At 24.9% G+C, this 13753-nt stretch overlaps 2 protein-coding genes across 2 annotated transcripts; one reads left to right on the top strand and one right to left on the bottom strand.

The window, feature by feature from the left end:
• Window positions 1-612: 612 nt before the first annotated feature.
• Window positions 613-2936, top strand: LOC128951943 (synaptotagmin-14-like; the record flags this gene model as incomplete). The annotated part of the gene is given in 6 exon segments (XM_054297249.1): window positions 613-790; window positions 894-1763; window positions 1856-1944; window positions 2187-2334; window positions 2406-2560; window positions 2701-2936. Coding segments are annotated over 6 exon segments (1638 nt in total), but the record flags the coding sequence as incomplete, so codon positions are not given.
• Window positions 2937-4506: 1570 nt separating this feature from the next.
• Window positions 4507-13725, bottom strand: LOC128953033 (protein Daple-like). Its single transcript, XM_054298525.1, has 4 exons — window positions 13430-13725; window positions 7682-7779; window positions 5157-7443; window positions 4507-5081 (listed from the first exon to the last, which is right to left on the bottom strand). The coding sequence occupies exons 1-4, from the start codon at window positions 13487-13489 to the stop codon at window positions 4596-4598; spliced, it is 2931 nt and encodes a 976-aa protein (XP_054154500.1). The 5' UTR covers window positions 13490-13725; the 3' UTR covers window positions 4507-4595.
• Between the last annotated feature and the right edge of the window lie 28 nt (window positions 13726-13753).

Raw genomic sequence — 13753 nt, 5'->3', positions numbered from 1 at the left:
AATGCTATCAGGTCTGTATATATATATATAATTTTTAAACGATATATATTTACGCATTTATTTACATTGATATTAATTTTCAACATATCATATCTATTCATATAATCAAATCAATTATTGTTTAATACAATATTACTGTTTTGTAACATTTAGTTATATTCTATTAGTTATATCTATTTTTATGCTATTTTTAATAAAATGCAAAATAAATAAACCAATTAAACGTAAAAAATTTAATAATTTTATGGTTTATTAATTTGTTGTTTTGCTTGATTAACGTCTAATACAAATAAATCGATAAGAATTTACGTGAAACATGTTTATTATGTTATGACATGTTTGACAACATTTATTTAAATTAACCAAATATTGTAAAACAATAATAAAAAATTATTATCTATGCATTTTATTATTTTACCAACAAGTTTTAAGATATTTCATTATTAAGCAAACATTTATAATTATAATATACTAATTTATTGTATATAGCATTAATTAAAAAACTGCATATTTTTTGATAGAATATTAATATATATATATATATATATATATTCTTATTATATAATGATATTAATAAAAATAAAAAATTAAATTAATATAAATTTAATCATATGATTGACAGTTCCGACCGAAGCGAGTGCTTTCTTAGGACTGGTAGCCGTTTGTATGACCTGTTTGTTCATATTTTATCTATACTTAACTAAAAARTTTTGCTTCAATACAATTGGAGGCTTTCCCTGTTGTGATAAACCATTAGACATTACAAAGGATAAAGCATCAAAAGATTTAGGTATAAAAATCTAAATAAATGTTAATTATATGTAATTATAATTGTATTATATATGTATGTAATGTATTAATAATATAATTGTTTGTTTAATATACCAAAAAAGTGAACGCCTTTTCATATGATGACGAACTCGACTCTTCATCCGATAGTGAAGACGAACTATTGCAGAGATTGAAGAGATCTACGAGTAATCAATTTAATAGACAAATCAGTCTCTCTCACAATAATCAACTAAAACAAGAATTAAAAAATAGACACAAAAGCTATAAAACATTAGATGAAGACAACAAAAGAATTGAAAACCAAAGCAAACCTTTAATTGAAAAAGAAGTAAAATCTGAGACAAATGTAGAGAGAAGAGTGAGTCACGGAAGGACTTCCAAAGATTTAATATCATTGGCAGAGAAGGGACGTATCGGTAAAACTAATTCAAGTGAAGGATCGGGTTCGGGATCGAGTGAAGCCGGGAGTGGTGACAATGATTATGAGTTAAGACGATCACAAAATTCATTTCAAATCAATAAAAGTAAATCAACTAAAATTGAAACCTCGAGTCCAATCAAATACAGGGATCACTTAAAATCACAATTCAATACAGCATTTGAAAAGTGCGAATCAGACGCTCAGTCGTCCATATCTCAAGACTTTTCACAAACTGAACATTCAATAACAAAATGCGGTTCTTTGGAAGTAAGCTTTGCCTACGACGCGCCAACAAAGAAGTTGATTATCTCTGTCTTTGAGGGCACAGACATCCCTTCCAAAGACCGCGGAGGAGCCAATCAAATATATGTACGACTCGTCTTATTACCACAAAAGCGATACAAACATAAAACTAAAATTAAATCCAATGGCAATCTTGACTTTAATGAAACGTTTGTCTTCAGTCGCATTAATCCCGAAGATGTCTTGGGATTAGCCATCAGATTTAGGGTTTATGGGACTGCATTTGCAAGAAGAGAACAAATGATAGGTATCTACAGTAATACATATTTAACAAATTTATTGTTATTTTAATTTTTACTTATAATTTAATTAACGTTACGTTTAAATAACTAATTACAGGTGAAAGTATTATTGCATTTTCATCTGCAAAACCCCAACAACAGGAAACCCGATTGTGGTTATCACTTGAGCCGCGATCTAATCTTGCCGTATGTTATATTAATTGAAATTATACACATATTTGGATTATTTATTTTATTTATGAACAATACTATTTGTACTCTAAATTTATACATAAATATAATTATACATAATTTTTTATTAATTATAAAATTGTTTATGAACTATCAATAATATTATTTCAAAAATATTTATAAAGTACAAATGTTTATAACTATAAAAATTAATATATATTGTATATAAAAATCTTATAAATTTACAAAAATTTTAGTCCGATTCACGATCTGAAGTGTCGAGTATAACCCGAAGTGATAGCACGGGTTCGGCGCAATCCATGCAAAGTACAAGCCTTCCGGAACTGTTGTTAGGACTGGCATATAATGGGACTACGGGTAGACTCAGTGTATCTGTCATTAAAGGTATACTTTATTTAAATTATACATTTAATTACTATTTAATATTAATTACAATTTAAATACAAATATCATAGGAAGTCAATTTAGAAATATAACAATGAGTAGAGCGCCGGACACTTATGTCAAACTATCACTGGTTTCGTCCAGTGGTCAGGAAATTGCAAGAAGTAAAACAAGTGTTAGAAGAGGTCAACCAAATCCACTGTTCAAAGAGTCGTTTACATTTCAGGTAATTTTTTACTCATATTATAATAATATTATTTATATTAATATAATTTACTGTATATTAATAACTATAACATATATTATATAACAATAACTAATAACTAACTGATTGTAACATTTTGATGATTGACACACTATTTACAGATAGCATTGTTTCAGTTACCAGATGTAACACTAATGATATCTGTTTACAACAAAAAAAGTATGAATAGAAAGGATATGATCGGTTGGTTTGCATTGGGATATAATAGCAGTGGTGATGAAGAGTTGTCCCATTGGAATGACATGAGAGACAGTAAGGGAGAACAGGTGTGTCGATGGCATGTACTCATTGAATCTTGAATTGTATAACTCATGAGTCATGTGATGGTCAGAGCTTTCAAATTGATTTAATTGATTGGATTTGCACTGACATTATGTCTCGCATAAACTTAATCCGTCTGTTTATGCATTGAAAACCCGCACAAAAACGGTTTTACTGATCAATTATTTTGCAAATCCTTGTTCGCCTCAATTATAATCTTTTTCGATAACATTTTTGGGTCCAAACTAACGACTATTGATTAATGGTTGCATCGATTGTCCACTTCTTGACTCAAACAACATTAGGTAATCAAATCCTTTCCATCGAAACCTGATTGCCATCTTTGCTATCAATCGCTTACAACTATTCAATGTTTAACCAAATAATAAACTTGTTTTGTTTTGTTAATCTTTAACAATATAATGTCAAGCAATGATTTATCAATAGTTTAATCACATTTTTCTTATAAACAATAACCAATAACTATATCTTATTACAGTTAATATATTAATTAAATTATAAACATTTATATACAGTATTTCTAATTTTATTATTATTAAACTTCTCATAACAAGTTATAATCGATTATAAAAACCAATATTACTATAAAATATATGAAAGAATTTTGTTATATTAAGAATTGTTAAGCAGTTAAGCATTGATCTTAAAGTATATGAATTGTTCAAATTAAACTAATTTTTCATTCATTTTACATATATATAAATATATCTAATATTTTATTAAATAATTGTTAAAATGTTGTTAATTATTATTTTATAATTTTAATAATATAATAATAAGTGTACATTATTATTAAATTCATTTAATAATTATTTTATTTTTAAATATTAAATAATTTTATGTTTATAATGTACAGTATATAAGGCACTTATATATATTACATTGAAATAATCCTTATTTTCAAAATAAACTCAATTAAAAATATTAATTTATGTTGAAATTTATAAAAAAAAGCAGAACTTCAGGTTAAAATTTTATCAACAAATCACAGATAATGGTATCTTTTATGAAATATTAAAATATAAGTAATATTAAATAATACTATTAAAATTTATTATTTATTAATATAACAGATATTTATTTTAAGTCACTATTATATAAATGGTGTTTTGCATAAATTTTCTTTACTTAGAAATGATAATTCAATATTGATATTATGTTATCGATAAACATTGTAAGCAATTATACGCTGTTTGCTATCTTTAAGATTATATAAGTTCAAAAATTAAATTAACACATTTATTGTATTAAATAAACTATTTAATGATTATTTTTAAATAAAATATATATTTATTATTATACATCTACAGTATATATTAAATATTAACTAAAATATCATATTTACTGAATGGTTTATTTGGCAGTGATTTTTATAAAATTTATGGACGGAAGTTATTAATAACTATATTTTATTTATATTAAGCAACAAAATATCTTTTCTTATAATATATATTAATTGTTTTAATAAATCCATAAAATACCGGTAATTGGACTAATCACCAACGTTTGCCATTAATAATATTCAATTGCATAGTTTAAATATAAATTATTTACCGTATATAATACATTTTATATTAAAAATATATATTTACATAAAATTATATTTAGAATTAAATATGAGACCAAATAACAGTGTAATATTAGTTTTGTTGAGATAGTGTTAAAATTTTATGGTATTTGCATAAAAGATTACAAAGTGATGAGTGATCACTGATCAGACACATCCATATTCATACCACACAGAATTGGTTGCATTACTATTAATAGTAACGTTATCGCAATTATTTAAGTGTTGAGATCTCTGATTATTAACTGCACTGTCACTTAGCTCAGAGTCTTCTAACGGAGTCAATGATGAGTCCGAGTTAAGTGATGGTGAAGCTGAGTGTGGATGCAAGTGATGAAAATGATGGATATGATGAACACCGTTCTTGAATGGTAACTGTTGTCGTCGTATAGGACTTCCATAATTAATTGAATTGCTTTTAAAAGTACCTCTCGTGAAGTTATTAAATGAATGACAATTAGAGGCAGTTGTAGCGCTCAAATCGGGAGGACTTGCACTCGATTGCGTCAGTGTTGGACTAGTTATGACACTTAACTGAATTTTATTTTCAATAGTTGTCGACACGCGTGGCGGTGGCCGAGGAGGAGGTGTTGGACACAATGTATTATCAGATTTTACAATCTCTTCCTTTATCTACAATAAATAATTAACATATTTATTAAAATTGAAAAATATAAAATTATATAAATTACAGTAAAAAATGCAAACCTGATTGAGAGCTTCGTTGACCATTTGTTTTACATTTTCTAAAGGCTTTCCATTGTGTGTTTCATATAATGAATTACTGGTGGATGTTATCGGACGTAAAGCAGATTTTGAAGCTATTGGCGGTGTCTGTGCTTCCCATATGCGGCCATATATGGCCTCATCAATCAAATTATCAATTGGTGCTGATTTACGATCTCTAGATTGCTCTCTAAGAGCAAGATTTGTATTACTCGACAAACATAGTTCAGTGGATGACCTATGAATACGGCGGACAACGTTATGACTACTAACGGCCACTTTTTTCTTCTCAAGAGTTAAATCATACTCTTTGATCATTTTATCCAACTTTTTCTTTTTGGTGCTCAAGTCATGTACTTTATCTGTAATCAATTTTTCAGAGTCACCACTAATTTCTGTAAGTAAGTCATGGTATTGTGTTAATAGGTTAGCAATATTATTGATCAATCGTTTGCGATGAGATTCAATTGAGTTGTTAGTGAGGGCAACAATTTCACAATAGTTGGCCAGTTTGGAGACCTCCACATCCAAGAGTGTCATTCTGTCTCTACATTCTTGAGTTTCTCCCTGAAGGTCTGTGTGTCTCAATTTAAGATCATTGTAATCAGTTCTTAGCTTTTTATAAATATTTTGTAACATTTTATATTCCGTTTGCAACCTATTGTGCTCTTCATTCAATGATTTATTTTTATCATCAAATTTTTTGTTATCGTCTTTTATTTTTTTGTTTTCTTCTTCAAGTATCACATAATCGTCTTTAAGTTTTTTATTTTGATCCTCAAGTTTCTTATTTTCGTTTTCAAGACTCTTATTTTTATCGTCAAATTTCTTATTTTCGTCTTCAAGTTCTGCTATTTTTTCCATCAATTGATTGTCACTTATAAAGCCATCATCACTTGTAACACTATTGCTGCCATTTGTGTGATTAATATTGTTATAATTGAGGAAAGAGTCATTTGTATCACATTTTTGATTGTTTTTAATGTTTTCCACTAATGATTGTAACCTTTGATTTTCTAATTCAAGGTTAAGAACCCTTTTTGAGGCGTCGTTATTGATCTGATCCAATAGGTTTCCCTCACCATTCTGTTGTAACAAATCTATCTTCATTTGACACTTGAGATGAGCCAACTCTGACTGAACTCTAGATAACTCTTCAGCGCTGGACTTCTTTTCAAACCTTAATTGAGTGATTTCTTCAATATATCTCTCCATTTTATTTCTATCCAAATCTTTTTGAATAACCATTTCATTAGAATAAGAACTTAATTTAAGTATTTGTGACTCGAGTTCAGGCAATTGATCCGCTCGTTTGCGACTCGTTTCCAGTTGTTCTTCGAGCATCACTTTAGTCTCACTTAAAATGCGATTATCTTCTCTTAACTCTTCAACTCTTGATTTATAAAAATCTAATTCATTTAATTTGTCTTTATATCTCTGCACTTCATTCTCCAATCTGTCAACTTTACCAACTTTTTCATTGAGGACATCGATCTCATCCCTATATGTTTTGGCAGATCGGGCTTCTTGTATGAGCTCTAGATTTTCGTCTTTCAATTTATTACACGACTCTTTGCTTTGTTCGACAATTTCTTTGAGTTCCGAAACAATTTCGTTCTTCTCTTCCAATTCTTGTTGAACTCGTCTTAACTTAGACTTGACTTCTGCCAACTCAACTAAAACATGCGACTTCTGGTCACTCACACTATTACTTATATCAAGACTAGGCATACAAACAGAGCTATTGGTGCTCTTAACTGATTCGTTCACATAAATAGTGTCCAATTCGAGCTGCAAATCAATTACCCGATTAAACAAATCATCTCTTTCTTTGACGAGTTCAGAGATGTGTTGAACTAAAAGATCATACAATCGATGTTTTTCGTCTTCATTTTCTGGTAATACATTCCATTCAGAATTAATCCAAACTGATTCCGGATTATCAGTAATTTTTTGAATACATTCAACAATTGAGTGTTGAACTGAAATATCTAATTGTTTGATGGCATCTATAAAGTGCTCTTTGCGTTCACATTGAACGGCACACCCGAGCATTAGTAACAAAATTATAAACATTTCCTCACAAATGGACGACTCATCGCTCGGATTTTGAGCTATTTTAATGATATCAGGATATCTTAATACAATTGTTTGGTCCAAAACTGTTTCATAAAACTTCCGAATATTATTCAATAATGCATTTAAATTTTTTAGTCGAGATGTCCGATCATTATTGTTGGCCACAAATTGATATGAAGGCTCTGAATCTCTATTTTATCATAAAATGTAATCAAATAATTAAATGTATTTATCAAATGACACTTTTATTATTTATTATACTATATATAAAATTCTTTTCTGAGGGAAAATGTTAAATATTTAAAATAATTGAATTTGCAATTATTAATTAAAGTGCATATATAAGTATAAGTAATTTTATAATTAATAATAATTTAGAAGATGTATAATAAAAAAATGTGTAAAATATATAACAAAACAAGTCTTACATTTGCAGCCAAACATTGGTAAACAAAGCGCCAGAACTGAGTCCTGAATAATCTTTGATCTCTTTTTGAGTGCATTTTTCTTTTTGTAATGAATTGACCTGTTTTTGGGGGTATAAAACACAAAACGTGAATAAAATTGAGAATATATTAGTTTATTTGGTTATGAAATCTTTATATTTAATAGAAATAAAGTTCATAAAACTATTATTAACTTAGTATTTATTATTTAATTATATGTACATTCATTGTCTGTGTATTATTTTACCATTGGGTTCATATAGTATGAGGTTTTAAATACAAAAACAGAAAAATAATAAATTTTATAAAAACATCAATATTAGTGAACATATAATCTAAAAAAGTTGACAAACAAACTATTAAACAAAACTTATTAATTCATTGCACTTCAACTTATAGTCAATTTATATGAAATACTATATAATATTTATTTATAATCCAAATAACTACAATTTGACTAAATTTATCCCTTAATTATCATAAGAAAATTAAAATACAAATTAAATTGTATTATATATATCATAATTAAACATATATATTATATATTTATTTTTTAATATAAATATCATAAAATACAGTTTCTACTTTACTACAAACATTCAAACAATTACTACAGTATATACAATATAATTGATATGTTGTGACTATCAGTAAATTAAAATAATTAAAAGTTAATTATTAAACATTATGTAAGAGTTTGATCGTTGAATTATATAAAAATTATTAAACGCACTGTTTTTCTCATCATTTTTTCATAGCTCTGACATTTAGTTTATAATTTTAAATTAACATAAGTAATCATTAGTAATTCATATAATAATGTGTGTAAATTTTAATATGCAAATAAAATGTGATAAACATAAATATTGATTTATTGAAGTATCAAATTTTGCAATTTAAAATAATGATTTATAGCTTACTAATTTGTATATTGCATTAAAATTATGTTAAAATATACACATTTTATAAATATTAATTATCTATTATATAATACATCTGAAATGTTATATAAATTTTAATAAAACGTTTGGACAATCTTACATACAAGTTATACCAAATATTAAAGTTAAAAATTATAAATAGTATTGTATGTAGGGTTAGATTGAGATTCCCAGGGAGGGAAGTTTCCAAATAAAATCCCTCCAATTTTCCCGGAAAATATGGAAAATATATTATATTCCCTCCCTTGATCGTTAGAAAGGGAAAATATAATTTGTCATACATTATAGAGTACCTAATCTCAATGACTATGTGTTTCAATTGGGACAAGTATGTTAGTAATAACTCAATCAAAATATGATTCAAATATTATTAAACATTTAGTAAAAATATTAAATACATTTTGTAGTCATTTACTATACAAACGTGTTTTTAATTAAACATTATGTAATGTGAGTTATGGTACGATAGGTGGTACCACAAGGAAATGTCTTCCCAGGGAATTCCCAGGGAACAGGGAATATAAGGAACTTATGGAAAATAAGACGAGGGAGGGAATCTGATCTAACCCTAATTGTATGTAACATAAATTAATTTATAATACTGTAATTATGGAAATATTGCTTAAAAAGTGATACAATATTAAAATATTTTACATTAAATATACAATATACTGTATTTTGATTATATAAAAGATTAAAACTACAATATAATCTAAAAAATTAACCAATATTTGAAATTAATAAATAAATGTATTAGCATTAAAAGTATTTATAACTAATAAATAAAGTATATCATAGTCTATGATTCATAGATAGCTTTATTGTATAAATATTCTCTAAGGTTAATCATCAATCAAATTGTGTGTGTGTTTGATATAGTAATTATATCACTATATCAACTATAGATATAATATTAAAAAATTTGTACAAAATTTAGTATTTGTTATAATTATATTAATGGAAAATATGCAAAAACCAAATCACGTGTGAATAAAAAAAAAAATAACAAAACAATTGCTTTCAATATATTTATATTATTATTTGAATATTATTGATGCGAGAAATCAATAAAGTCTCGTCTATTCTATCCATTAATGTCACGGTTTTTGCAGCTGTTGTTGAGCTGTTGGGTCATTATTATAGCCAAAAAATATTGAATTTTACTTTAATACAGTATATACCTGTATAGACAAATAATATTAATATGTATGCAATGCATGCATACATACGCCCAACAATTTTTTTATTGACGTTTCGATTTTGGATAAAGTATTGCTATAGTTTCACGTAATTTACCAAAAATTATATTTATAAAATAGTAATTGATAAAACTTAATTAATAATAATACTCTATACTATTCATGAATAAAAACGTAGTCCAAAAAATGAGCAACATGGGTCTAATTTAAGATTAAAAAATTAATTGAATAAATTTACAGGACAATTTAAAAAAATAAAATTGCTAAATAAACAACACAACGCTAACACAGCAACGGTTTGTTTATTATCTGAATAATGGATATAAATGTAGAGCCAATTGTATGTTATTGCCAATTGAATCATCAAATCGCACCGTCATTTAAGCTCAAAATTGCATACAAATTGAATAAAATCTATACTATTAATGCTGTATAATATATACAGTATATACTAGCAATATTGTGTAAATTATGAGAAAGCAATTCATTTCATTATTATTTTTATGAATATAAAACAAAGCTTTTTTTGAATAAAATATTAAGTATAAAAAGTTTTATGCAAACAAAATGTTGAGAAACGTAGAAATATCATATAAAAGACAATTATTTGATACTTAGAAACTAATTTCATATGAATTAACAATAAAATAAAGTCACTGTAAAGCCGTCTACAACTAAAAAGCGGAGAAACCAGTAGTTGGGAAATCATTACATTTTTTTTATAACAAAGCTGTTGTTGTTTATTCATAAAATAAGTCATTGAAAAGTATTAAATATGTGAATGAAAATGAATTAAACACCGGAAACATTGAGACATCCATTGTATATATATATAATTGTTTTGAATTTAATATCCAAAACACATTAATATAATGCAATCTTATTGATGGACAATAAGATTAGATTATATGTACCCAAAACCCTTATGTCTATTACACATAGATTTAATTAATCTGAATTAAATCTAAATAAATAAAAATTATATAAAATTATCCAAAATTAAAATTGTAGATTTATTATCTGATAAGTGATTGTATAAAACAGTAAATAATAATATTTTATAGCATTAATATGTGGCATAGTTTTAATCAAAATGTTTGATACTATAAATAAAATAGAGTTTAAAGAACTTTTTACATTAAGTATAAGTTTTATGAGTTATATAAAAGAGAAATAGTTTTTTTCAAATCAGTTATAATATCAATGAAAGCGAAGATCACTATAAAATACAAATACAATAAAATAAAAATTGATTATTGAATGCAAACTCTGTGAAGTAAAACCATTTTTTATACGTTTGTCTACACTTTATGATACTTCACTTATATTTACCAGTAAAATGTAATTAAAAAATAAATATAATATATAATGTAAATATATTTTAAATAACAATTTGTTTAATTATTTGAAAAATACTAACCCAACAAAAACCATACTAATTATTTGTATTTTATTTATATTACAAGTTAATAATTTATACTTCATTTATTTTTAATAATATCGTATAATTGACTCTTTTTAAAATACATCTCTAATACTAAAGCAAAAAAAATGTTTTCAACATATATTAACTTTTGATAAAAACTACAATTTATTGTGCCATAAATATTATTAAAGTCTGTATAAATTAATGCAATTTATATTAACAAAACAAACTTAATTTATAAAACAAAACCTTTTAGCATTGGTATAACATTTATATCTAAATATAATAATTATTGATAAATGAAAAAATGTAATCTTTTCAGTTAACCAATTTAGCAGACAATTGGAGATTAGGTCATTGTGTTTAATGTTAACAAATAAACGATAAATTGTTAATTAAAATGATAAACATATATTTAAAATGCGGACACGTTATTAAACCAACAAATATAAATATACAGTAATTTGCTGTGAATTGGATCAAAACTATATATAAATATTAAAAAACAGTATATTTTTGAAAATAATGCTCAAATAATCTTAAACTAAAATTATTTTGTATTGTCAGGTGATTTGTTTTTTAATATTTGATTTGAATTAAACTATTAAAACAATTTTGTATTAGCCCTACCCCTATAATATAATTTCTGCAATATTTGTAAACCATTATAGTGAGTGATGAATAATTAACAAAAACAATTTATTATATAATATTTTTTTAAAATTCATTTGATTGTAGTATATTAAATCACATTGATATTGAATAATTGCAAATTTATAACATTTAAATAACTYTATAACTTATAGTAAAACTAAAATGAAATTACTTTAAAAATATAATTGATCAAAATAAAAAATTATATATATATACATCAAATTAATAATTTAGATATAATTTCAAAACAGTTATAAAGATTAATTTATAATAAATTAATTGTTACAAATGTTTAGTAATATGTAATTGTGTCAAATCACTGAATTATCATTTATTCTAAGTTTTATTGTCAGTCAAAATTTATATTATATTTTCATAAACTAATATTTTGCTAAAATTATATCCAGTAATTTATTAATTATTTATATATATCAAAATGCTTTAAAATCATGTCATATTTTAATTAAAATTCAAAATATAAAAAATTAATTAATTCTCATAAAATTATACTATACTGTAGTTTTAAAAAATAAATATTAAATAAAATGAATGCTAAATTTATTGTTAATATTCAATTGAGAAATTAAGAGATACCACCATCTGATTTTAATAGATTTTTAAATTATATACAATTATAGTTTTAGTTAATTTAAAAATAAAGTTAAATTTGTTTTCAAGATTTATTATAATCATTTAAATAATAAGCTATATTTAAATAAACAATACAATACACTTAATTTATATTAATTAAGGAAAATAATCAATCATTAATTTGAATGACAACATACACCACAAAATTAAACACCCAATCATATTATACGTTATACTGTATTATAACTTACAATAAGTATCATATAAATACATAATGTATTAAACAATTCAATTTTTGTTGTTTTTGACAATAATAATTAGTGGTAAACCAATTGATAATATATCTTTAGGATTGTAAAATTACTTTTTAATGTTACTTATTTAATACAAGTTAATTAAGTTTAATACAAAAATTAAAGTATCATTTAATTTAATTTTTATTCATATTTGATTATTTGTCACAAATTATATATAAAAACAGATATAGGTTTTTAATGAATGATTATAATGACATTAAGTTTTAATTAATCGAAAAATATATATATATATATATATATATTAATAATCAACAATTATTTTAATATTATTATTATTAGCTAATTATTTATTCAAAAGTATCATACAATATAATACTATAATTATGTGATATTTTTATTTTATATATATTATGTATAAAATACATTACATTGTATTCAATTGACTAAAAAGATATTAATTTATAATAAAACTAAAATGTTTGCAATAATTAAATTGATATTAATATGCTATACAATGATATTGAATGCAATGTCTAATACAATGATTGCAATACAAGGAAAATGAGAGGACAAGTGTGACAACAAAACACTGGCTATTGTTAGCACAGGTATTATACTGTAGATGACAGTTGTATTATGGGTTATAATGTTGTTATACATACCCAGGTAACCAACGGGTGACACATGAATGGTGTGATTGATCTACAATTTGATCCCATCATTGATTGCAACGTGTCCTCTGATCACCATAAGACCCATATAATGACTTACATAACAATCATAATATATTCAATCAATTAATGGTTAGTCAAACATAAGACAACACAAGAGTCAACACAACTCAAGACAACAAACACTTTGATAGGCAGTGAAGCCAATGGCCCTCTCAATGGTCTCAATGGTCTCAATGCTAGCAATACTGACTACAACTATACATGCAATACAACTGTTGCCTAAACTATTGCACTATTCATACATACATACTG

Source organism: Oppia nitens, unplaced genomic scaffold, assembly GCF_028296485.1.
Source record: "Oppia nitens isolate AA-2021 unplaced genomic scaffold, nextdenovo-longstitch-racon4-pilon3 scaffold1_pilon_pilon_pilon, whole genome shotgun sequence".
NCBI classification, from domain to species: domain Eukaryota; kingdom Metazoa; phylum Arthropoda; class Arachnida; order Sarcoptiformes; family Oppiidae; genus Oppia; species Oppia nitens.
Note: the sequence above shows the minus strand (reverse complement) of the source record. Positions and strands in the feature narration are given on the sequence as shown.